At 43.4% G+C, this 26,966-nt stretch overlaps 1 protein-coding gene across 23 annotated transcripts in view; it reads right to left on the bottom strand.

Annotated features, from left to right (window-relative positions):
- Positions 1 to 26,966, bottom strand: part of SORBS1 (sorbin and SH3 domain containing 1) — a 234,556-nt gene that overhangs the window by 112,513 nt on the left and 95,077 nt on the right. For 21 of the 23 annotated variants that reach the window (XM_027529420.1, XM_027529421.1, XM_027529410.1 and 18 more), the window contains exons 1-3: positions 22,532 to 22,567; positions 9,501 to 9,555; positions 1,192 to 1,260 (exon numbers count right to left, since the gene is read on the bottom strand). In XM_027529420.1, coding sequence (XP_027385221.1) covers positions 1,192 to 1,260; positions 9,501 to 9,555; positions 22,532 to 22,552 — 145 coding nt within the window. In that variant the 5' untranslated portion in view covers positions 22,553 to 22,567. Of the gene's footprint in view, positions 1 to 1,191; positions 1,261 to 9,500; positions 9,556 to 22,531; positions 22,568 to 26,966 lie in introns of those variants that run through there. The other 2 variants (XM_027529417.1, XM_027529431.1) reach the window with 1 other exon arrangement.

Genomic DNA, 26,966 nt, shown 5'->3' with positions numbered 1-26,966 from the left:
TCTTATCGAGGAGAGAGTAGAGTGCAGAGCACCTCCACTTGCCACCCTGCCATACACCCCCAAAGTCTCCTGACGGATTCACAGGGCTGGGCTTGACGGTGAGCATAAGACACCACGTCTCCCCGCGTTCCTCAAAAGATGCTTAAACACTCCCTTACGGGCACTGCCCTTCAACATCCCCTTAGCAACCTGGCCGAGGTTGGGAACACTGCCCACACCAGGTAAGGAGAAGGGCAGCCAGCAGGGAGGCACGAAGGGCAGGACACCAGGACCCCTCCTGCATGGGGGTCCCCAACCACCCGGCCCAGGCTCCCCACCCCTCCTGTTCTCCACGCCTTCGCTCGTGGCTGTTCTTTCTGACTTTCCACTTCGCCCTCTCTCAAAGGCAATACTTGGCTGACCCAGACAGTAATTACAAAGTCCAAACATGTCAAACTGTAAACGTGCTCTGAGAGAGGGTGCACTGTGACTCAAAAGCCCGATGACAGGACTTCTACCCTCCCTCTCTGATACCATAAGACCTGTGTTTCAAGAAGGAAAAGATACTACAGATCATCAAATTCCTTCATTTTCTAGATAAGGAAACTCATAGCCATAAAGACAATGGGCCTCCCAAGAGGTGTTGTTTCTGAGTGGCAGGCCGGGACTCGAACCCCAGCCTCCTCTCACTGCAGAGTGACATGGGAATCCCACTGCTTGGCTGTTCAGGATGAGAGACAGGATGAGAGACGGGACCTCAAAGGTCATCCTATCCATCATTCCTTTCACACTTGCATCTTTTGTCCTAAAATTTTAAAAATTCAAAACCTGGGAGGATGCCCATGAAACGAATGTCACCAAAATGATTTATTTCAGCTATTTAGGCTCTAGCCTCAGGGTCGGGATGCTGAATATGTCACTATTTATCACCGGTGAAGGTAAGATGCCAGGTAACAGACACTGCGGGCTGAGAAATGCCATATACATGAGGCCTCTGTGATTTGGCGGGTGGTTCGCAGCATCCTGTGAACTGGGAACAGTGTGACATGTCACCTCACAGTGGGAAACGGCAGGCTCAGACTCAAGTCTCAGAAAGCCTGGGAACAGCTCTCCAGGTCACAGCCTAATTAGACCAGTGACTGTTCCCACCAGGCAGGTGGCCCCGGGCCCTGCTCTTTCTAAAAATGCCAGGCTTCCCTTCGAGAGCCTTACCTTTGTCTTGCCCATTGCTGCCCGGTGCCAACCCGTTCACCACAGCTTTGGAAGCACCCGCATCACATTCTGAAAGAAAGAAAGAAAAAGAGCATGAGGCTTGTGATCACATCTCCCACCCTTTCTGAGTCCCGCCAGTGCAAAGTTCTGGGTCCCGGGGGCTCTCTCAGGCCTGAAAAGGGGCCTCGGAGCATCATGGGAGAGTTCTGAGAATGCTTTGTGGCTTGAACCAGGGAGAACGCAAAAGCTGTTTGGATGGGAAGTGTGTTGTGAGTGATATTCTCTGGTCTCCTGGCTTGGTTTCACTTCTGACATTTAAAAAATGAAAATCTTAATTCCCTCAAAGTGGCATCTCCTACCTGACAAAGGCTTATCTACCATTCCAAGGCTGCTCAAAAGCATCCCTGTGAATCCTGAGAGCTGTCGGACAGTCAGGATAGAACCTCAGGCTCTGTGACACTTCCCTCCACCCCACCCTACACCTACAGCCACAGAAGCCACGCTGGCCCAGCCCCCAGACCACAGTCCCCAGCCACAGCTCTTGCATTCTGGTTGTGGAGATGACCTGGCTCCCTGACCGCTCTCCCTGGCTCCGTCCTGCCCCTTTCTCCACCCCAGCCCTCAGTCTGCATCACTAAGACCACCATCTATACCCCATAGGGCTGAAAATCCCCGGAGTGCATGACAAAACAAGATGGGACAAAGCAATGTGATTTTCTAAGACCCTCCACTTTAAATGTACTGCATTTCACTTCTAATTTGAAAATAAAAATACTACTGGAGTCTAGAGTTGGGAAGTCAATCTTTTTTTTTTTTTAATTTATTGGGCTGCACTGGGTCTTATTGCGGCACTCAACTAAGGCTGTTCAGTTGCGACATTCGAACTCTCAGCTGTGGCACATGGGATCGAGTTTCCTGACCAGGGATGGAACCCAGGCCCCTGCATCAGGAGCTTGGAGTCTTAGCCACTGGACCACCAGGCAAGTCCCCTGGGAAGTCAATCATTTACATTATCATTTTTACGAGGAAAAAAAAATTGAACTTGGAATCAAGTTCCCCCAAATGTACAAATGATTGTTCAGAATATATTTTTTTTAGTAAGTGAGATGGCCTGTATATTGGCATAAGTGGTTATATTCAAATTAACAAACTGACCTTCAGGATGATTAAAAGCAAACTGACACACAAGACCCAGGGGCCAGCAGCTACCCAGGGACAAAGCCTGGGTACTCACCCCCGACTCTCAGCCCTTCAGCCACTGGTCCCAGCCCTTTTCCAGCAGCAGTTCCCTCCTGCGCCTGCCCACCATGACGGTCTCCTCACAACCTCTTCAGCAAATCAGATACTTTCTGATCTCCAGGCCTTGGATCTTTAGAGGCCCTCGGCCAGGAAGGCCTGTGCCCCCTCTTCTACCTTGGGGAAATCCTCTGTACCTCAAGGTTTACCGTGAATGTCACCTCGTTGTTGGTGGAGACCTTTCAAAGTTCTGCTCAGCTGAAGACACTGAGGCCCTCACTGCCCACTGGCAGCCTGAGCACCACCCAGTTCCGCATCCCAGAACTGATGGTGGAAGCCCAGAGAAGACAAGGGGGGCAGGGCACGTGATCAGCAAGGTTGGGGTGACTCCGCTGCAGCCAAGAGCCAAAAGTGTTAGTTGCTCAGTCATGTCCGCCCCATGGGCTGTAGCTCACCAGGTTCCTCCGTCCATGGAATTCTCCAGGCAAGAATACTGGAGTGGGTTGCCATTCCCTTCTCCAGGGAATCTTCCTGACCCAGGGATAGAACCTGGGTCTCCCACATTGCAGGCAGATTCTTAACCGTCTGAGCCACCAGGGAAGTAGCCAAGAGCCAGCCAAGCCACAGATATAATAGCCATGGTTTTATAAAGCCTCTATTTGCCTGATCTAAGGTCCTTGCTAAGCACTCATTCCATAACTAGCACCTGATTTTTATCCTTGATATCCAAGCCCCTAGAGCTAGGAGTTAAGAACTCTAATTTTATAGATAAGAAATCTAAAGCTCAGAAAGGATGCCAGGCTCTAAGATGATAAGAGGGGATATGAAATCTGTTCTGGTCCATCCTGTGACTTATCTTCTTTGTCCTCAGCTGGGATGAACACTTATTTTTAAAATAAAAAATGGCTTTTATATATAGAATACTCTCTACATATAAACCAGATACACTCTAATAATGGTTTATGTATATTCTATTTCCCCAAATGCCCCAAACCCCAGTAGCGCATTTGGCTGAGACTCAGTCATCCTACCTGGGCTCTTAATAATCAGCCTCCGTGACATCAGCTACACCGACAGGGCAGCCCAGGTACTCCTGGATCCAGAGGCAAACAAGGCCGCTGCCCTCCCCCACCCCCTCCAACCATAGCAGCCAGGACCACCTGATACTGGCCCCACAGGCAGGCCTGTCCTGTTCACTGCCCCCAATTCATCTATAGAAGGTTAGTTCTCCAGACAAAGTTCCCTTTGTACCTACATTTCTGGGACGGATGGAAAGAGGGTGTTGGCAGAAAGCCAGAAATACAAGTCACAGAAATATCATCTGTTTTACTTCCCCATCTTTTCTCTCTGACTATATGTTCTTGGGCTCCAAAATCACTGCAGACAGTGACTGAAAGCGTGAAATTAAAAGATGGCTTACTCCTTGGAAGAAAAGCTCTGACAAACCTAGATAGCGTATTAAAAAGCAGAGACATCACTTTGCCGACAAAAGTCCATATGGTCAAAGCTATGGTTTTTCCAGTAGTCATGTACAGATGTGAGAGTTGGATCATAAAGAAGGTTGAGTAACAAAGAACTGACGCTTTCAATTGCTGGAGAAGACTCCTGAGAGTCCTTTGGACTGCAAGGAGACCAAACGAGTCAATCCTCAAGGAAATCAAGCCTGCATATTCATTGGAAGGACTGATGCTAAAGCTCCAATACTTTGGCCACCTGATGCTAAGAGCCAATCATTGGGAAAGACCTGATGCTGAGACAGATTGAGGGCATGAGAAGGGGGAGAGAGGATGAGATGGTTGGATGGCATCATCAACTCAATGGACATGAATTTGAGCAAGCTCCAGGAGAAGGTAAAGGACAGGGAAGCCTGGCATGCTGCAGTCCATGGGGTCACAAAGAGTCGGACACGACTAAGTGACTGAACAACGATCCCGTCCCTATGCACCTGCCCTCATTTCTCCTGATGGTCTCCTTCTTAGGACTGCAGGCCTGGCTTTGAGCCTCCCTATCTGGTTGAAGTAGCCCCAGGGTGTGGGACAAAGAACAAAATGGGACGAGCATCCCCAAGCCAGCAGCCTCAGAGCTTCCACAAGGCCCAGATCCATGTTCTTCCTTTCCTGTGTTTTTTTCCCCCTTAAACTCAAACAACCAAACTTGAAGAAATTTGGAAAAATAATTCCATCACCACAGACTCTCACTTCTGCAGCACAGTATGCTAATGACCAGCCGCCTGGGGTTGGTTGCCTCAGCAGTCACTAGCCGGATGACCCCAGACAAATCATTGCCACACAGGGCCTCAGTTTCCCCATCTCTATAATGGGAGTGGTAAGCCATGCCCACTTTTGTGGATCTGCAGGAGAACAAAATGAGATAAGCAGGTAAAGCCCTGTCCTGATGACTGGCAGCTCAGCTCAAACTAGAAATAAAAAGAATGCATTGCCTTCATGCTGCCCTTTCCATCAAAGGTTAAGAACAAGTGTTTTCTACATAGCTGCTTTCTTCCTGATGATCGTTTTTATGAGTGGTATAATCTCCCATCAAGTAAACACACAGAATGGCCCTGCTCATTCCCCACCTTCACGCGGGTGATGTTTTTGGTTCCTTTGAATTAATACAGACATTCCCAAGAGGGGAATTATCGTGTCAAAGGGTCCAGATTTCTTGGACTCTTCCTGGGAAATGCCTCCTTTCAGCACCACACGCCTAAGGGAAAACCTGGGGAGAAGTCCCAAGGGCATCTCCTCATCCTCCACAGCCCCTCCCTGCCCGCCTCTTCCACCCTTATTTCTGCCGGGAATGGTGACGCCAGTTTAGGTTAATCCTGATATTAGAAGCACAAGAAACTCTGGGTGTTGGGGGGAAGTGCTGGCCTATTTTAAATTATAGCAAGAACAAAAAGCCCAGAGTTACAGAGCAGGGGCTACTGGCAACTCCTGAGCCCCCCTCGAGGGGAAAGGAAGGGATGCAGCCTTCTCATGAAGCAGAAGCATCATGGAGTCAAGGACCAGACCAGTCCTGCTCCTTGCAAGGCTGGAAGCTAGGCTGATGACCCACGGACGGGACACTGGTCAGGCCTTGGGCACAGAGCTCAGCACTTGAGAAGTGTTGCCTCACTTAATCCTCACAAACCCCCATTAGGCGATAATTTCCCGATGTCCATCTTACAGAGGGGTTCACTACAGGCCAAAGCCTGCAGGGTGGTACTTGTAGCCCTGAGCTGATCCACCTGGGGCCTTTCTCCTCCCAATAAGCCCACGCTGTCCGGGAAGGGTTGGGATTCAGCTGAAAGGGCGTGTGAATGTGAATACACGGAAGGATTGGTTTTCTCCTCCAGAGGTCTCTGATAACACTCTGGAGACATTGCAGGATTTGAAGGCGCCTAAGTGAGCTATGCACTAGGTCAGCCTGTGGCCCACCCCGCCTGCAGGCCTCAGGAGGTGCCAGGGAGCACTCAGTAGCCAAGGTGGGCCTCGATCTCCAGATGGAAACTTCTCTGCCGCACATCCTGGCTGGAAAGCTGACAGCTCTTGGCTGCACCACAAGCAGGGACCTACCCATTCCCTTCTGTCTTCCCTAGCCCAGGTGTTCCACCCCAACTTTAAATTAAAAACTGCTCAGTTGTGTAGGTTTTGATTTTTACTACCAAAAACATAGCAAAAGGGTGGTTTTGCCCTGATAAAGGAAGTGATGGATTAGCTCATTCCTTGGGGCAATTATGGTCAATATGTTTACTTTTGCTACAGTCACTCAGATTAAGAAATGCCATCAAGGTGTATACACATGTCAGCATTGATCAAATAGGAGCCTGGTGGGCTACAGTCCATGGGGTCGCAAAGAGTCGGGCACAACTGAGTGACTGAACACACACACACACACACACACACACTTAAAATACCAAGTTTACTGTCAGTTCAGTTGCTCAGTTGTGTCCAACTCTTTGTGACCCCATGGACTGCAGCACGCCAAGCTTCCCTGCCCATCACCAGCTTCCAGAACTTGCTCAAATTCATGTCTATTGACACGGTGATGCCATTCAACCATTTCATCCTCTGTCATCCCTTTCTCCTCCTGTCTTCAATCTTTCCCAGTATCCGGGTCTTTTCTAAGGAATCAGTTCTTCGCATCAGGTGGCCAAAGTATTGGAGTTTCAGCTTCAGCCTCAGTCCTTCCAATGAATATTCAGGCTTCATTTCCTTTAGGATTAACTGGTTGGATCTCCTTGCAGTCCAAGGGACTCTCAAGAATCTTCTCCAACAACACAGTTCAAAAGCATCAATTCTTCACTGCTTAGCTTTCTTTATTGTCACATCCATATATGACTACTAGAAAAACCAAAGCTTTGACTAGATGGACCTTTGTTGGCAAAGTAATGTCTCTGCTTTTTAATATTCTGTCTACGTTGATCATAGCTTTTTTTCCCAAGCGAGCAAGTGTCTTTTAATTTCATGGCTGCAGTCACCATCTGCAGTGACTTTGGGGCACAAGAAAATAAAGTCTGTCACTGTTTCCATTGTTTCCCATGAAGTGATGGGACTGGACACCATGATCTTAGTTTTCTGAATGTTGAGTTTTAAGCCAACTTTTTCACTCTCCTCTTTCATTTTCATCAAGAGGCTCTTCAGTTCTTCTTCACTTTCTGCCATAAGGGTGGTGTCATCTGCATATCTGAGGTTATTGATATTTCTCCTGGCAATCTTGATTCCAGCTTGTGCTTCATCCAGCCTGGCATTTCTCATGATGTATTCTTCATATAAGTTAAATAAGCAGGGTGACAATATACAGCCTTGACGTACTCCTTTCCCGATTTAGAACCAGACTGTTATTTCATGTCCAGTTCTAACTGTTGCTTCCTGACATGCATACAGATTTCTCAGGAGGCAGATCAGGTGGTCTGGTATTTCCATCTCTTTCAGAATTTTCCACAGTTTATTGTGATCCACACAGTCAAAGCCTTTGGCATAGCTAATGTAACAGAAGTAGATGCTTTTCTGGAACTCTCTTGCTTTTTCCATGATCCAGCGGATGTTGGCAATTTGATTTCTGGTTCCTCTGCCTTTTCTAAATCCAGCTTGAATAGCTGGAAGTTCACAGTTCATGTATTGCTGAAGCCTGGCTTGGAGAATTTTGAGCATTATTTTGCTAGCGTGTGAGATGAGTGCAATTGTGCGGTACTTTGAGCATTCTTTGGCATTGCCTTTCTTTGGGATTCGAATGAAAACTGACCTTTTCCAGTCCTGTGGCCACTGCTGAGTTCTCCAAATTTGCTGGCATACTGAGTGCAGCACTTTCACAGCATTATCCTTAAGGATTTGAAATAGCTCAACTGGAATTCCATCACCTCCACTACCTTTGTTGATAGTGATGCTTCCTAAGGCTCGCTTGACTTCGCATTCCAGGATGTCTGGCTCTGAATGAGTGATCACACCATCGTGGTTATCTGGGTGATGAAGATCTTTTTTGTACAGTTCTTTTGAGTATTCTTGACACCTCTTCTTAATATCTTCTGCTTCTGTTAGGTCCATACCGTTTCTGTCCTTTATTGAGCCCTTCTTTGCATGAAATGTTCCCTTGGTATCTCTCATTTTCTTGAAGAGACCTCTAGTCATTCCCATTCTATTGTTTTCCTCTATTTCTTTGCACTGATCACTGAGGAAGGCTTTCTTATCTCTCCTTGCTATTCTTTGGAACTCTGCATTCAAATGGGTATATCTTTCCTTTTCTCCTTTGCCTTTAGCTTCTCTTTTTTTCTCAGCTATTTGTAAGGCCCCCTCAGACAACCATTTTGCCTCTTTGCATTTCTTTCTCTCGGGGATGGTCTTGATCACTGCCTCCTATACAATGTCACAAACCTCCGTCCATAGTTCTTCAGGCACTCTATCAGATCCAATCCCTTGAATCTATTTGTCACTTCCACTGTATAACTGTAAAGGATGATTTAGGTCATACCTGAATGGTCCAGTGATTTTCCCTACTTTCTTCAATTTAAGTCTAAATTTTGCAATAAAGAGTTCATGATTTGAGCCAGAGTCAGCTCCCAGTCTTGCTTTTGCTGAGCTTGAGCTTCTCCATCTTTGGGTGTAAAGAATATAATCAATCTGATTTTGGTGGTGATGTCCATGTGCAGAGTATTCTCTTGCATTGCCAGAAGAGGATCTTTGCTATGATCAGTGTGTTCTCTTGGCAAAACTCTGCTAGCCTTTGCCCTGCTTCATTTTGGTACCCCAAGGCCAAACTTGCCTGTTACTCCAGGTATCTCTTGACTTCCTACTTTTGCATTCCAGTCCCCTATAATGAAAAGGACATCTTTTTTGGGTGTTACTTTTAGAAGGTCTTGTAGGTCTTCACAGAACCATTCTATGGAACCATACTGATGATGGAAGTAAAGTTCAATGCTATAAAGAACAATATTGCATAGGAATCTGGAATGTTAGGTCCATGAATCAAGGTAAATTGGAAGTGGTCAAACAGGGGATGGCCAAAGTGAACATCAACATTTTAAGAATCAGTGAACTCAAATGGACTGGAATGGGTGAATTTAACTCAGATGACCATTATATCTACTACTGTGGGCAAGAATCCCTTAGAAGAAATGGAGTAGCCCTCATAGTCAACAAGAGAGTCCAAAATGCAGTTCTCGGGTGCATTCTCAAAAACAACAGAATGATCTCTGTTCGTTTACAAGGCAAACCATTCAATATCACAGTAATCCAAGTCCATGCCCCAACCAGTAATGCTAAAGAAGCTGAAGTTGAACGGTTCTATGAAGTTTATTGTACATCAATCATATCTCAATAAAGTTGTCAAATAGAGGGAAAGGGAACCCATTATAAAGATGAGAACATAGTACATGTAAAGCGTACAGTGTAGTTCTTAATATACAGTAGGTACTCAATAAATCATTACTAACAAAGGTGATGATGACAATTTATGACAAAGCTTTGGCACCTACCCAGCACTCGAAAAATAAAAAATGAAACACAGTTGGGGCCTTAGGAGTAAGTGGGAATTCTGAGCAAATGGTCCAGCTTTGTAGATTTGTCAAGAAGAGAAAGACAGGATTTTAAATGACTTACCAGAGCTCATGGTGGTGACAAGACAAGTCTTCTGCAACTGGGGCTCTGTACTGCTCTGCAGAAAAACACAAACACACAATGGAATTGATGAATGGCAGGTTCGAGATAAATCCCTATGGTTCACTTTAAAAAATGCAAATACCATATCAGCCTTGATAAAACCAGGGGGCTGAGCCAGGAGTCACTTAGCCAGGCTTCCGGTTCTTAACTGGCTGTGTACTGACATGACCTTGGACACATCAAACAACCTCCTTGACCTCTGTTTCATCACCCATACTTGGTTTTGATACTATCCAAGAATCCATTCCACCTCTAACATTCTATTAAAAACCTCAAGTTACACAAGTCCCTGTGGATCGGGGAGAAGGTGAAGGAAAGAACAAACTTTCAGGACAGAGAAGTAAGTCACAACACAAACTGGTTACTGGGGACTAATAATAAGATTATATATAGCTTACTATGCTCAAAGAAATGCTGTAGGTGCCTTAATTATATTAATTCACTTGATCCTCACAAAGACTCTACAAGGTAAGTACTAGCATTGTATTAGTTTACAAAGATGAGGAAAGCAAAGCATACAGAGGTGAACAGCTTGCTGCCCATGTGACAGAGTTGCTTCTGGAACCCAGAGAGCCTGACCTGAAGGCCCAGGCTCGTAGGAAAGACACTCTACTGCCTTGAGGTGGGAATGCAGTCCACTTACTGGTATGTAAATGGTAACCCTCTCACTTAATAAGGTCCCATCCACAGTCCCCCCAAAACCACTGGGCTGCTGTCACTATAGCTGTACCTCTTCTAGAATCTTATCTAAATGCTATCATAGTATATGTAACCTTCTGTACCTGGCTTCTCTCATTTAGCATAAAACAATTTAGCAACTGGCCATGCTCGTGTGGGTCTATCTCCGGACTCTGTTCCATGGATCTGTCTTTATCTAATCCATTGTCTTGATGACTAGAGCTTTATAGTAAGTCTTGACATCAGTGTGAGTCTTCCAGTTTCATTCTTCTTCAAAACAATTTTGGTTCTTCTAGGTTCACATTTTCATAAAAATTTCAGAGCCATCTTATCAATTCTCACCCAAAACAAAAACTACAAAAAGCCTGCTGGAATTCTGAATGAGAACATGCTGAGCCTATATATCAATCTAGGGAAAATTAACATTTTAACAATATTGAATTTTCCAATTCATGAGAATAGACTCTCTCCCTTTATGCAGATCTCCTTTAATTTCCCTCAGCAGTGTTTTGCAGTTTTCAAGGTACAGGTCTCGCACTTATTTTGAATACAATGTCTAGCTGAACATATCTAAAGGACAATCTGAAAAGCAAGTCTTCAAGAACTGAAGAAACTTGCTATTTAATATGTGGTCTGCAGACCAGCAGCACCAACATCAGCTGGGAACTTACTGAAAAATGGAGAAAGTTAGAAATCAAACCCTTCATCAGCTGCGTCAGAACATGCATTTTAACAAGATCTCCAGTTGGTCTCTATGTATTTTCAAATGTAAGACACAATGGTGTAGAGGCCATCAGCTTCCCAGTTCATGAATTCTGTAATAAGGTCATGGTATGGTCCCAGGGTCTGCACTGAGGGACATGCTTTAATTTCCTTTTTTAACACTGAAGTCAGGCACTGGTTTCCTTTCTGGGCAGTTACTTTGTTCACTGCCCTTGGAATTGACTGCACAGAACCCGGGGGCAAAAGGGAAATCATTCGAAGTCCATCTCAGCTCAGAAGATCAGTAATTCTGCCTCTGTCGCTGTCAAGTACACCTGGGACTACCCGTGACCTTCAACTGCCCCTCCGATTGTTCTCTAAGCTGCAGAACCACTCACTCTCGCCGTTAAGAACACAACCTGCTGTGTTCTGTATGCTCGGGTGGCTTCCAATCTTGGCTATGATACCTCCATTTGCTTCCCAGGGCCAGAAAGGATGTCAGGATATCATCCAAATGTTTTACTTTTTAAATAATTGTAATAATTATGCCAAGGTTTTATTTAACTTTTAAAGCACAACTGAAGAAACGTTTTTGTTTCAACCATGCAGTTATCTTAATAGAGAGTATTTTTCTTTTGCAATCCTTTCTAACCTTTATCTGCATAAATAGTATTTACATAGTTGCAAACAATGTCTGGACAGCTTTGTGTTCCAGTTTTCAAATATTTCATGAACAGTTTTCTGGATTTTTACAGTCATACTCATCATTTTAATGGCTATAACATTCCATAATTCATTTATCAACTCCCTCTGCACAGTTTGTTTTAGTTTTAAAAATAAATACAGAAATGGAATACTACTCAGCTATAAAAAGAATGAAATAATGCCATTTGTAGAAACACGGAAGGACTTAGCATCATACTGAGCAAAGTAAATCTGACAAAGATCATATGATATTAATTTTATGTGGCATCTAAAAAATGATACAAATGAACTTATTTACAAAACAGAAATAGACTCACAGACATAGAAAACAAACTTATGGTTACCAAAGGGGCAAGTGGGGAAGGGAGAATAAATTAGTTTGTGATTAACAGACACATACTACTATATATGAAATAAAATACAGGGAGCTATATATACACACAATATACATATAAAACTGAATCATTCTGCTGTACACCTGAAACTAACAACATTGTAAATCAACTACAGTTCAATTTTTTTTCAAAAGTACATAGCACAATAGCCTTCTTTAAGCTGGAGAAGAAATTGGAGAATTGGAGAGTCTCCAATTGGAGAACTGGAGAAATGGAAATGTTTTATAAAGCAAATTAAAAGGATGCCTCAAATCATACGTGTTGAGTCTTGACCATCTGTTATATGTGGGTCACCCTTTGTACATTTTATATTTCTGACTACAGATACTAGTAGCTTCTAGATGTCAGCCCAACCCTTATTTAAAAAGTGGTCTAAAGTACATACGGGCAGAGACAGAGTCCCAAATACTAACCATCACTTTGCCTCAAACATCCACCAACCAGAGTAGATGCCAGGTGTAGCACCCTCGGTGGGGGCCGAGGGTGGCCCTCCCCAGGCCAAGTGTCTACAGTTTAGTGGCTGGATTGCAAGAAGATGGAAAGAGAATGGGCCCAGGGGGGGCAGGACACAATTCCAGTACCTTAGGAACTTGTACGACAGTAGTAGGCGGCGATGGCAATGTCTAGGTAGCTACCAGCTCCGCACACACAGACTGTGGGGGTAGTAGACTCTGCTCCGTGTTCTCACTTGATTGTTTACATAGGCAGCAGGTGACACGAAGCAGGGGGTAGTTTAAAATAAAAACTGCAGCAGTGGCAGTTGTACCAAGGACGGTGCCCGGTGTCCCGGCCACGGCGGTGGCTGCAACAGCAACGACACCCCACCCAGACTATTCTAGGGCCTGGTGTTGGCTCTGAGTCCACCAGCTCAGCCTCTCTGTGTTTCTGCCCCTGTTCTGAGGGTGATTCTCCTGCTTCTGGCTAACTCCAAACTACCTGAGATCTTGCCAGTAAATCCCCCTTTCAGTCTGAGTTAACCAGAGGCAATGTTTGGATGTTTGCAACCCAAGCAGCATGAGATGAGGGGGAGGAGGGGCCCCCAAGGTTCTGCTAGAGAAGAGAGGCATCATCCCTCTCTCCTGACTAAGGCCATCCACAGCTGAACCCCAAGAGGCTCAGCAATCGGTTCTGTCCCCATGGCCTGAAGAGCTCAGAGTCGGGGCGGTGGGGATGCAATCAGGAAGCTGCACACACTGGGGCTGAGCAGAACACTGAAGGCTTTGGAAGTCTCAATCTAATCCAGGCAGTTTATTTAGAGACAGTCCAAGTATTACCGTCATATGTAGAATGTGAGAGTTTATTTTACATAAAAACCTCTGACACTTACTGTTTATTTAAAAATGAAGCTGTAAAGGGTTTGAGTCGGTTGAGAACATGATGGCACATCTTTGGAATTTCTCCCCCAAGTCCCCTCCAAAGGAGGCAGAGGGCTTTTGGGTAAAAGCCAAAAAGATGGACAGTGCCGCCTAGTGGCAAAACTGAACCACTGCAAGACAGCAGCAATCCCCTGGCGGGTTGCAGGAACCTAGCGTCTCAGCTTGGGTGGGCCAGGTAGGGTCAAGCCACCATTCCACCCCTTGGACTGTCGGGACATCTGTACTTGGTCAAAACACCACACATCAACACAGACATTCCACCAAAAGAACAAGATGTGAAGTAGCCCGTCTTGTTAGGAATGCATCCAAATAATTAATGGTTCTGCACCATCAGTCTCTGATTCCACGACCCTGTAATTCTGGGATAAGTCTTAATGACACAGTGAATAATTACTAAAAAGCAAAAGTTATGCTCATGTTTCCAGCTGAAACAGAATCCAATAACTAAATATGGACTGTTTATTGGGAAAGGAAAAAAGGTCCTTCCTTATATGGATGATTCAGGAATATATAACAAGGGAGGAGTTGAGTTTGTCTGTAAAAATGAATTCAAGGTCCAGCAAAGATTCTTGGAAGAGAATGAGCCCCTGGGAGCATAGCATGCTCCCTATGACTTTTGGTGTTTTGTCTCCATTGCTTCTTTACACACACACACACACACACACACACACACACCTGCAAGATACTGGAAGCGTGACACTGTGTCATCCTCGGAACTGAGCATTTAGTGTTCAGTTACGAACCTTGTCCCCATCTCTATTTAGGCTTCAGAACCTAACTTTCAAGTCTTATGTTCAAAATAACCAAAGACTGTCTTTAACTCCACTATAGCTTGGCTACAAGAAACTAGTTTCCCATTCAACCAAACTATGATAATACTCCAGCTTTACAATCCAATCTGGGACTTGATATCTATACTGATAGTTATTTATCTAGAACTATCTATCTATAACTATGTTTGCAGGTACTTCCAATAGCTTGAAAAGAATAATATGTATAGCTCACAAAGCCCACAATACATGCTTGACCTTACTGCTTTTATACTTGCTGATCCACCAGCAAAGGCATGTTTCTCCAATTATTTGACAGTTCATCCTCTTCTCAACCTCTAGTTAAGTCATTTCTCTTCAAACGTATTCTCGACATTATTAGAGAGGGCGCAGAGACTCTTCAGAAAGCCAGAAAGGATAAACAATGAGTTGCTAACACTTCCTTTCAAGGGGAGGAAGTTAGGATAAACTTGACCCTGACATTAGCTTCAGCCTGGAATTCCATGACACAGTAGGGGGCTCAGAACACAACAAGCGCATGGTTTCTGTGAAAAGACTGATGCTTCTGGAGAGAGAGCAATAGGAAAACACATCAGAAAGGCCATCCCCCACATCCTCCCATTTCCTCCTGGAAACCCTCCAATGTGGTTTCCGTTCTAACCAATTATCTAAAATGGCCTTCAGAAAGGTTTCCAGTGCACACACATGGCTAAGCCCAACAGTTTCTGCAGCGGTCGGGGCCTCACTGACCTTTCCACTGAATTTAAGACAGTTAACTCCTTCCTCCTCCCCCAAGCACTCTCTGGTCCTGATTTCTAAGTGTCGCAACAGACTCATAACACTGAGTCATGAGGCTCTTCCTTCTACAATAGAATAGGACCTCTGTAGTTCTTCTAGGAGTTTAGAGACCTAGAGGACCCTGAGCTGTGTCCTCATTCCTTTCCAACTACATGCTCACTTCCTGGAGGATTTCACATGGACTGTTAGAACCAGAAGGATCCGTGCAGGTTACTTAGCGCCTTTGCCTGGTTTTCCACCTGTTTTGGAAGAAAGTTCCATGAGCCCCTCAGGCTACTAGGATAGCCGTGCTGTTATGGATTTCATTCATTTACTCTTGCTGAGCTTTCCTGGATGAATGGGCTCTATGGCTACTAAAGAAACAGAAATCTAACACACGCCCTCATTATTTCGGTGCAAAAACAGATTCAGAAAAAGTCTCCCGTAGTCTTGCTCTTCATTCCATCTACTAAGCCCTGTTTCCCTCCTACTCCTCTTTCTTTTCCTTTTGAATTTTTACTGGAGTCTAGTTGATTTACAATGTTGTGTTAGCTTCTGCTGTACAGCAAAGTGAATCAGTTACACACACACATATATCCACTCTTTTTTAGACTTTTTCCCATATAGGCCACTACAGAGTATTCAGTAGAGCTCCCTGTGCTATACAGCAGGTCTCTAACAGTTACATATTTTATATTTATTTTATATATGGTGGTGTGTATATGTCAATTCCAATCTCTCAGTTTACTCCTCCCCCACTTCCCCCAGGTAACCATGAGTTTGTTTCCTATGTCTGTGAGTCTGTTTCATAAATAAGTTCATTTGTGTTGTGTTAGACTCCACATGTAAATGATATCATGCGATGTTTGTCCTTCTCTATCTGCCTTACTTCACTCAGTATGACGATCTCTAGGCCCACCTATGTTGCTGCGAGTGGCATTACTCCATTGCAGCACTATTTACAATAGTCAGGACACGGAAGCAACCTAAATGTCCACTGACAGAGGAATGGATAAAGATGTGGTACATATACACAACGGAGTATTACTTAGCCTCATATCCTTCTTCCTCCTCAGGGCACCTTTGGTCTCCTGGCAATGGACACTGAATTCCAGATGAGAATCAACCCTCCACGAATGCATGAACTGGTCAGTGCCCTTTTCCCCTTATAACTTCTGATGTCACTCACCAAACGTGTCCTGTGTCCTCTGTACTAAATGCTCACCAAACGTGCAACATGTCCTGGTAATCAGTTACAAAAGGGTAACTGATTGCCAAGGCTGTTACTCATCTTTTCCCACCCTGCCTTCCCAGTCTCCACTCCTCCTATCAAGCCCTCTGGACAGCGAGACCCCTCCAGCAGGACAGGGTCTTGCTCACCTCTGTCTCCTAACGTCCAGCAGGATGCCTGGGCTCAGAGCAGGCACCCATTAGTGTTGGTGGGTGAGCGTCCCTCGTGCCGGCCTGAGTACACTGCTTTCTCTCCCTCCCCTTGACCTTCCATCCCACACCTGCTGCGTTGTCTAGTCAATTCTTCTGCCCTCATGACTCATGCACCCCAGCCACCTCTGCTTTTCCATCCTCACACTCACCATTCTATTCCATTGCTTCATTCCCAGACCATGACAATGGCCCAATAAGCCTCAGAATCACCTTATAGCCCATGGGAGAAAAAAAAAAAAATCCGTGGGGGAGGTCTATAAGCTCAGAGGGGCTGGTTGGGTGGGACAGGGCAAAAGGAAAAAAGGCAGTGAACCTCCTAGCGAAGAAAAATGTTTGTCTAAAACACAGGCCAGATGATACCAACCCAACAGCGTTTCTTTACACCTCCTGTGCATCCGAAATACTGCCCAGCCCACAGGAGACCAATGTGAATCTGACAGCTGCTGTCCCTGAGGCCATCATGGAGTTGCAATGCAAGAAAACAGAGATGTCCCATTTAATGTAATATGATGGGCAGGTGTTCTTTGGAAGGAATGATGCTAAAGCTGAAACTCCAGTACTTTGGCCACCTCATGCGAAGAGTTGACTCATTGGAAAAGACTCTGATGCTGGGAGGGATTGAGGGCAGGAGAAGGGGACGACAGAGGATGAGATGGCTGGATGGCATCACTGACTCGATGGAGGTGAGTCTGAGTGAACTCCGGGAGTTGGTGATGGACAGGGAGGTCTAGCGTGCTGTGGTTCATGGGGTCGCAAAGAGTCAGACACGACTGAGCGACTGAACTGAACTGACCTGAACCCTCTGCTAGTGATCTGACCTAAGTTGTACAGGAACACAGAAAGAAGAGGAATAAATTCTGTAAGGAGAAAGAATCAAGGAATGATAAATACTAAAATGTTTAAATGTTCAATGGCACACCTTCTAAAATCACCTCAAATGTCACACTTTGGGAAACATTGGTCTAAATGTCCAATTCCTTAACCTACTGTAAGGCTCTGTAAGATGAAGTCCCAATGACTTTTCTAGTCTCATTTCCCCTAGGTACTCAATAAGCCCTAAACTCCATGTGTATCATATTCATCATTCCCATGGAATCCTGAATGAGATCTCCCTTTTCCAAGTCGTTAATCTCATTGTTACTTCCCACTAAAGCCTGCTCCCTCATTTCCCCAAACATTGAGACCAATCCTAGCTGCCAGATGCACTGACCCAACAAAAACGGAAGATTTTAATTTTGGTTTTAGTCTTATTTTTAGTCACTATTAAGAGAGTCATGATGATAAGGAATTCATTTAATAAGACTTATTTAATAATCTTGGAATTCAGAAATCCCATGCCCAAGTTCCCACTAAATTCATCACACTTTCATCTCAGGCCCTTGCCAGAGGTAAGATCAAGCAAGATCCGGAGTTGGAAAGTTAGCTGCCGATAAATCTGCAACTACTTTTTTCCCTTTTATACTTATAATGAAGTCTTTCAGTAAACCTGCAAAGTGATTCTGCCAACAAAATTGGCAATAAGCAAAAGAGCCCAAAAGAGTTTCAAGTCTTATACATGTAAAATTATTTCATCTTTAGACAACAGAATTTAGGAGGTAATACATGATTACAAGTTATGTAATACAATGCATGGTTTAAAATAAACATAATAGAGAGGATTAATATCCTTGTTTTACAGTGTACTCAATACTTATAAGAAAAATTGTTAAAGGCATGAAGAAATTCCAAGGAAAAAATATGACTAGCCATTTTTTCCACTTCTTAAATCAGTACACAAGTTTAAAAACATTAATGCTCAGTGTGAACAAATGCAAAGCCATTGACATTTTCCTACAGTCAGTGACACTGTAAACTGTTACCATTGTTTTCAGTGTAGAACATCACGACTTAACATAGCTCACATCCTTTGTGCTTTAGGGGAACCTAGATCAGAGAATGGAGAAGGCAATGGCACCCCACTCCAGTACTCTTGCCTGGAAAACCCCATGGACTGAGGAGCCTGGTAGGCTGCAGTCCATGGGGTCGAAAAGAGTCGGACACAACTGAGCGACTTCACTTTCACTTTCCACTTTCATGCATTGGAGAAGGAAATGGCAACCCACTCCAGTGTTCTTGCCTGGAGAATCCCAGGGACGGGGGAGCCTGGTGGGCTGCCGTCTATGGGGTCGCACAGAGTTGGACACGTCTGAAGTGACTTAGCAGCAGCAGCAGCAGCAGCTCAGATAAAGAACGCCAAATGACAATAAAGCTACGTAGACAGAAATGTTTACTACAGCTTTATTAATTATGAAAACCTAGAAACACTGCTGTGTTCAGTAACAGGGAGCCAATTACAATAGCCACTCACTTCCTAGGTGGACTGAATCATTATGAAAATAATGGTTATGTAGGACATACAACATGGGAAAACACTTCTTATAAGATTAGGTGAATATCACAATATTATAAAGTAATTAGCCTCCAATTAAAATAAATTAATTAATTTAAAAAGATTAGGTGAATAAAAAGCAGTAACAGGTCTGCATGACATTTCTAATTATAAATATATAAAAATCAAAACACATGCACATACTACAAAGAAAATATGACCAAATTCTAACAATGATGTGGTAGAGTAGAGTTACAGGTAACTTTGAAATTTCATTTCTGTTTTCCAAACAGTAGATAATGTGGTTATAAAACACTTCTTCTTTAATGACGGGAAATCGCTTTTTAATCTCATCCCTGGCATTTGATATGCAATTGGTTCATCTTTAGAACTTTAAAGAGCAAATTCTAGCAGACAAGCTAAAAAAAAAAAAAAAAAAGTCACCAACAATCTTGTCCACTAGAACATGGCAGCCCCACATGATTTAATCTTTTCTCACAGCCCATAACAAACACCCCAAATATGGACTTACAACATTAATTGTCAGTGATCGCTTTGTTTAATGAAGCCAAACTACCCTCATGCAGTTCCTTATGAGGACAAGGGGGGCAATAAAATGACTAGAACATTCAGCCAGATTTCCTAAAGAAGCAATTGTACCAAAATATGTTATCTTAAAATAGTCCACAGAGACTGCCAGGTGGACAACACACACAGCACCCCATGGCTCCTCCTTGCTGCCAATTCCCTACTCCTAACTCCAGTCCATGGCATTCCAGAGCCCTGAGCTCCTCAAACTCTTTATATGTACAACTCTGGGCACACACCATTTCTGAAGCATGCATTGTTAACCAAGACAAGTCTTAAATACAAAAACTGGCCCATTTGTGTTTCCCAAATATGGCTGCGTGCACAGAACCAAAACAAAGCTGTCTCACTGCAGCATCCAGTACACTCGAAATCTTCCACTTAGGAGATCTAGATAATTGAAACAAGGGCAGATTCCCAAATTCGTTAGATAATAGCAAAATATCTTAGCTCCGCTTAAATTGTAAATACATAACCTCAAACTAATAGAGGCAAGCCCAGGATATAAATGACACCTTTCTTCAGAAGTCGTCACTACACAGTGTCTACCTGTGGAGATGGCGCAAATGAAAGCATTTTGAATTCTCAGGAGAGTGAAGGTTGACCCACAGGCTATAGGTAGAGACTAAGAAGTTACTGTGTGTGGCTGAAAAAAATTTTTAAACAGCTGAAAAGGGGTCTTTTAGAGGTTGAGAACGAGAAAGAAGGGTGAGTTTGATACGGCAGGAGAGGTGTCCACTCTTAATCCCTAATTCCCACTCAACTTCTCTTTTAAACCACAAAATTCCTAAGGCTACATATTTACCACATCATATATCATACAGACATCTGCAGTGCAGGCCCCTACCACGCTCAGGAATGAGGGAACAGAAGTTCCATTCAGTAAAAAGACTCTGGGTCTTTTGCAAATACATAACTTAAATACCTCAATTCATAATACTAGCTTATTCAGAAATTGCTTGTTTTCTTTAAATGTTCTGAAATTTTACTCACAGTATACTAACCTAGAAAAAAGCCAATAGAAACACTGAAAACATCACCTTTTCTGAGAAAACCTCTCAGCAGCATTTGTCTAATAACTGAGGTGGAACACATATAATCTGACCAGAATCAATAACCCCTGAACCCAAGCCTTGGAGGCTGAGGACTGCATCAAACCCTTGGTGCCTAACAATAACATATGTGAGATGCTGATTTCCATTCATCATGCGGTGAATTGCAGTACTTTGGCTGCTTTTCTTTTTTAATTGCATTCTGAACTAATTTTAGGCAAATTTTTAGTTTATCAGATATAAAAGCTACACCCAAGCATTTGAGAATACAGTGCAAATTTCTGAAATGAGTTTTCCTCCAACTAAGCTAAAATCACTAAAAATATTCAATATAGTGTCAAGGTCATAGCAAACATTCAATAAAAAGTTTTTGGTTGTTTTTTTTTTTTTTTTAACCTATGTTATTTCTCAGACAAGATTACCTGGAAATCAGTTGGTACCTATTATACATTTATATATTAATAAGCATTATATGTATGTATATATACACACACACTTATGACTTCAGTTGTTCTATGCGTATCCAACTATATCAATAATCACTTTGAATATCAATGTTCTAAATTCATCAATTAAAAGAGATTTATTGCATGCTTAGTCAATCCAACTGTGCGACCCCAGGCTCCTCTGTCCCATGGATTCACCAGGCAAGAATATTGGAGTGGGTAGCAGTTCCATTCTGGGGGATCTTTCCAGCCAGGGAGTCCTGCATTGCAGGTGGACTCTTCACCGTTTGAGCCACATGGGAAGCCCAAGAGAGATTACTACTGCTACTGCTAAGTCACTTCAGTCGTGTCCGACTCTGTGCGACCCCATAGATGGCAGCCCACCAGGCTCTGGGATATTCCAGGCAAGAACACTGGAGTGGGTTGCCATTTCCTTCTCCAGTGCATGAAAGTGAAAAGTGAAAGTGAAGTCGCTCAGTCGTGTCTGATTCTGGACTGGATCAAACAAGACCCACCTATGTGCTGTAAGAAAATCACTTGAATTAAAAAACACAGATTAAAAGTAAATAGATGAAGAAAAATATACTGTGTTAACAGTTTCTATATGTGTTTAGTGACTATGCAAAACAACCACACACACAGAAAGAAAAAAGTTAAAAGAACTGGATTTAAACCCAAATTCTATCAGCCTCAGTTTATTCACCTACAAAAAGAAATGAACAATACCTAATTTCATAAGGTGTTTCTAAATTTTAAAAGCTATATGAAATATTGTAAAGTGCTGTCATAAAAGGAAAAGTATTCTGGTGAAGAGATGCCAATCTAGTCCTGTTATCCATTTATTGCTTTAAGAGATGGATGAATATCTTATCACAAAGTTGATATTACCAATACTTGATCATATAAAGCACCAGGCTCTATATACTGAAGTAGCATCCAAAAACCAAGAAATTCATCTCTGGTTCCGCCTTCCTATGCAAAGTCAGGCAATGAAGGACACTCCGCATAAAAGCATCATATTTTAAGACACTTCAGAGTTGCTCTCTAAGGTCGGGTCTTAGGGAGCCACACCATTATTTCAAGACCCATTTTCTGTGCACGCATACCATGCAGGCCCTCTGCACATGCTTCGGAACAAATAGATGAACCATCTCTTCGTTTCCTAAATGCCAACTGTGAGCCAGACCCTTCTGTACATCAGTTCTACTCTTAAGAACCCCTTATAAGGTTTCCATACCCATTTTGCAAATGAAGAAACTGAGCCTCAACAGACATGAAAAGACTCACTGAAAAATCTTGAAGAAGTAGGAAAGATCCTGGCGCTGGCCCCCAAGCCTGGGTTCTTTCCAACCCATGATCCTCACCCAAAGAGGCATGACACAGTCCCTGCCAAAAGCAAGATGCCCCATGCGAAGGCTGTTCAGAGATCTGACACACCTTAAAAAGAGAGGCATAATCTTCAGGGGGCATTTTTATCCAGCTGTGGTAATCAAAATACATCAATCAAGATAAGAGATGGTGCCTGCCCTCAGAAACTTTACATTCTAGTTGAGAAGGCTAACAGCCTTGAAGCCCTGATGAGGCACTAAAGACATCACGAAAGAACATTTCTGGATTGCCCTCCACTGTAGGAATATGCCAGCCAAGAGAATGCCAAGCTTCAAGACTCACCTGGGAAAGACCAGGGGACATGCTGACAAATACACCCTCTTCTGACTGTTTAAAATATCCTTGTAGTTCTTACAATATTAACTTCTCTGGAGAGGGTTCACTGGGGAGATTAGATCACACACAGTACTTGCTGGCAGCCTTCAGGAAGCAATGGCGCCCATCAACACCCCCAACACCACACACACCTGTAAAAGACTCAGAGGGACTCTAGAATAAACAACCTGGTTTTCAGCTGCTGCTCTGCCACTTAACTAGATGCTTGAGCTGACTTCTGTCAGTTAATCTTGGTAAGACTCAGTCTCCTCATCTATAAAACAGGAATAACAGCCATCAGCCTCAGAGGCTCAAAGTGTTCAACAAATTCGAGCTTCTTTCAGGAGGATGAGCATCATCCGTAGTATCTGAGGCTTAAAACCACTTTCTCCTCAGCTGGTTTCTCTGAGCAGCAGCTGATGTTCTCTTTTCAACTGCAGGTAGGTTAGACTCTTCAAGCTAATTTAAATGAAAATTTCACCCAGTTCTCCTTTTAAGACTCGGCTCATTGCATGCTCTTCCTGTCCCTCCTGAAGTTGCCTGGCCTGTCTTTTCCCAACATCACAAATCTCAACACCTCAGCTTCCCATAAGAAGCAAAGTAGTAGCTTACCTTTTCTCCAAATACTAAATTCTCATGGATAGTTATGTTACTGCCTAGATCACTTAATTTAATGATCATCTTCCATGTCTTCTGCTACTCACAAGGCTGTTTTCCTCATGAAGTCCCTAAGGCGGAGTTTCCAAGACGGGCTGGGTAGCACTTGGTAGCCAGCACTGAGTGTACACAGAAAAGTATATGGAGAGAGCCCTGGGTTGGCAGTGTGCCTCGGCCACAAAACGGCCTTGAATGCAGGCAATGGCATCTTTGCTGGTCTCTACCAGGACACAGAATGCAACATAAATTCTTTGGAAGTTTCCTAATTCAGGATTAATCTGCCTGGATGGGAGGGGAGTCTTGGGGAGAATGAATACTTGTGTATGTCCACCTGAAACTATGACAACATTGTTAATCGGCTATACGCCAATGCGAAATAAAAAAATAAAATAAAATAAATTTTTAATGATTAATATGACTGAGGCATGCAGGATGAACCACAGAAGTGGGGGCACTGGAGCAGGGAGAATATGGGAGCTGACTTCTGTGAGCTGAGGTCAAGCCAAGGGAGGGGACAGTGACATCAGTGATTTTTTTTTAAGCCAGCCCCCTCCAAAAAAAATTTCCCTCCACCGTGTACACCCTCTCTACCCAGGAAAGTCACTCCCAGAGAACTTGTTTTGCTCATCTGGCTGGGCAGAAAAGCTCCATAGAGGCTTCGGTCACACCAATCACGGGTAGCAACTTCTACATTCATCTTGTCTTGCTTATCTGCAGCAATAACTGCAGAGATTTTGATTTTCTGAGCTTACTCCTTACATCTCATTCTGCCACATTTGCCCACAGCAAATTTTCTTTTTTCTGCTCAATTGCTTTGGTGGCTGACAACATAGAATTATCAAAAAGTAAAAGATGTCAGAAATCCTTTAGAACTCAGACCAGCTTGCTAACCAAATAGGGACATAACAGCAACCACGAAAATAAAAGATGACCGGGGTGCTTAAGAGTTCATTTTCAAACAAATGTCAAAGAGAACAGTTCTCAACACAAAATGACCTTGCCTTCAAAACTCACATAACATAATGTATAAATAAGACACTGGAAGAAAAGAACGAGGTATTCAACTATACTCATTGTAGGACTGGGGGTAGGGGAATGAGATGACACTGAGCTCCTAAGAGAATATTAAATCCCTCACAGTCAACTATCAGCAAAAAGTTCTAGGGGTTCAGGCAGTGACTTTGACATTATGAACCTCAGCTTCTGCCACATGCAAAACAGGGATTAAATAGCACTAACTTCCCTTCTCTAAGGATTAATTTCCCTCCTGTGCATTACCCACATAGCACAGTGAGAACTCAATAAATGGTCACATTGACATAATTGGTCTATTTCCCATCTGTCTCACTCTCCCAATATTCGGAGAATTGGAGGTGAGTAGAAATATGGTTTAATAAAAGGCTTTAATTAGTCACTACTTTACTGTAACAGTTTGTTTACTGGGATTCTGCTTGAAGCGGGGAGGGCAATGCCAAGAAATGAGGCTTTGTGCCTTGAACAGAAAACACAGAACTTGTGGCAGCCCCATCCAGCACCCCACTTTTTCATAAAGCTTTGCAGGTTACAGAACATCAGTGCCAGCGGTGGCCTTGGCCGCCTACAATCTTTAAAAAAGGAGCAGGGTGGGTGGGAATGTAATATGATCTGTCTCTAACAAGGTTTCATGTGGCCGAGGGACTCAGAGCATCACAGAATTTCAGGGCTGGAAAGGACCACAATTTCCAAATGTTATGAGTCTTGAAGTCCAGACCAATCCATCAAGATGAGAGAATACTACAACCAGTCACACACGCTCCCTGAAACAAAGAATTTCCACCCTGCCAAGCCCTTCCAATAGGACAAGGGGGAAAGCCAAGCCAGCCATAGGTGTCACAGCTTCTATGTCCGTGGTCCCGCTTGCTCTCTAGAAGCTAAGCTCCCTGAAGCTAGGCATCTGTTACCACGTGAGTCTGCAAGAGATGAGGATACGACAATATTATTCTAAATTCCTTCTTAAAATTTCACTTTGCTCTTCCCTCTGAAAAAGCAGCAGTACAAAATTAACATCTAAAGTTTCATAACATTTATAGTAAATCCAATGTCTCAAACTAAAGTAAAAAAATCTTATATACAAGTACCAGGTTGGGAAATAATAGCTTTCTCTTCACAAAAAAAATAAATCATTAAGGCAAATCTGCCATCAAATGCCCTTTGGTGTTTCTGAACCCATTATTTCATTCAATAAAAGTTCACTAATGTGAGGCACTGAATAGTGTGGTTCTTCTATTTTAAATTTACAGTAAGTCTTACATGTCTGGAAATCAATCCCTCAAAATTCCAAACACAGGGCATTTTAAGAAGACTGCAGAGATGGGAGAAAGGATAAAGGCCCCATGCAGAAATCACTCCCATCCTTTAAATATGCAACAAAAGTCTTTCATAAATATGTAACTTTAGAACTCTTGGGTTGGTTTCCACAAATACCAAAGCTCCCTTTTAGAGGACTGAGACTATAATACATTGGTGAATATAATTACACTTCTGAAGGGAATCTAGTTTAAGAAGCATATAATTATAGACTCTTCTTAACTAATAATAAAAGTGCAAAGATAAATAAGTTTTCTCTTATGTAAAAATGTAAAGCCAAGCTAAATACATTAGATTATAAGTGGGGAAAAAAAAACGAAAAGATGAGCTAAAACTCTTGAAACAAAAATGAAAAATACTTGAACTCTCAGCATGGTATGAAGCATTTCTAATTCCCATCTGCTAACATCACAGCTCAAAAAACTAGCCGGCAAATTTAAACGCAGAGAAATCTGGTGTAGTGAGACCTTGGGAAGCACAAAATCCAGGACAACGAAACAAAGTTCTCTGACAAGGCTTTGCTAAATTGTCAAGTCCAAAAAGCTGAACGGGGACAGAAAATCCCAGTTACATATACGTGGAATTGAAAATACTCACACTCCTACTTCATTGCTGGGAACACCGAAATCCAAAGAGAAAGGAGGGAGGAGCAGGAGGGCTCAGGAATGTGCCCGAGACGCTGACCAGAGGAGAACTGGCTGGGAAGGTCCTTTCTTGGGAGTCTCCCAGCAATCGGCATTTACTCACTTAACATAGACAAGTAAGTGCCTGAGCCCTTCCAATGAAATGCCAGGCGGGAAACCCTTCTCTGGCCACTCAGCTCAGCTCCCTCATTAAATTCAGAGTGAAACCAGCTGCCGGGAAAGGCAAAGGGTGACCCCGCCAAGGCTCTGGAAATTCCTAGCCAAGAGTAGATTGAGTGCCTGGATCAGTGCTAGAAGGCAGATTTCAGGCCGGCTTACAGAAGATAAGGAAACCATCCTCAGAGTACTTGCTGTGCTCCTGGCTGCAAATAAAGTGTGGTTCTCTGTAGAACGTGTTGGGTCCACATGCCAGTCAGCTCAGCCTCACTGTCATCAGGGAAGAAGAACAGATGGAGGAAGAGGGGCAGGGAGAACCCAAAGATGAATAAAATGAGGCAGATGAACAGACCAGCCCAGGCAATATTTCAAGAGGGGAAAAAAAGATCAATTCTCTACAAGAATTATTTACATTATATAGACAGAAATACACACAGAATTCTTCACTAAATAGAAGGGCTTGTTTACCATTTGTTTTTGTGGGTTTTTTGATCCTTGCAGCCCCCCCGTTTTTTTTTTTTTGATACTCTAAGATCAGACGTTGGATGTTTAGTCACTAAGTCATGTCCAACTCTTTGCAACCCCATGGACTATAGCCC

Source organism: Bos indicus x Bos taurus, chromosome 26 (assembly GCF_003369695.1).
Source record: "Bos indicus x Bos taurus breed Angus x Brahman F1 hybrid chromosome 26, Bos_hybrid_MaternalHap_v2.0, whole genome shotgun sequence".
In the NCBI taxonomy this organism is placed as follows: Eukaryota; Metazoa; Chordata; class Mammalia; order Artiodactyla; family Bovidae; genus Bos; species Bos indicus x Bos taurus.
Note: the sequence above shows the minus strand (reverse complement) of the source record. Positions and strands in the feature narration are given on the sequence as shown.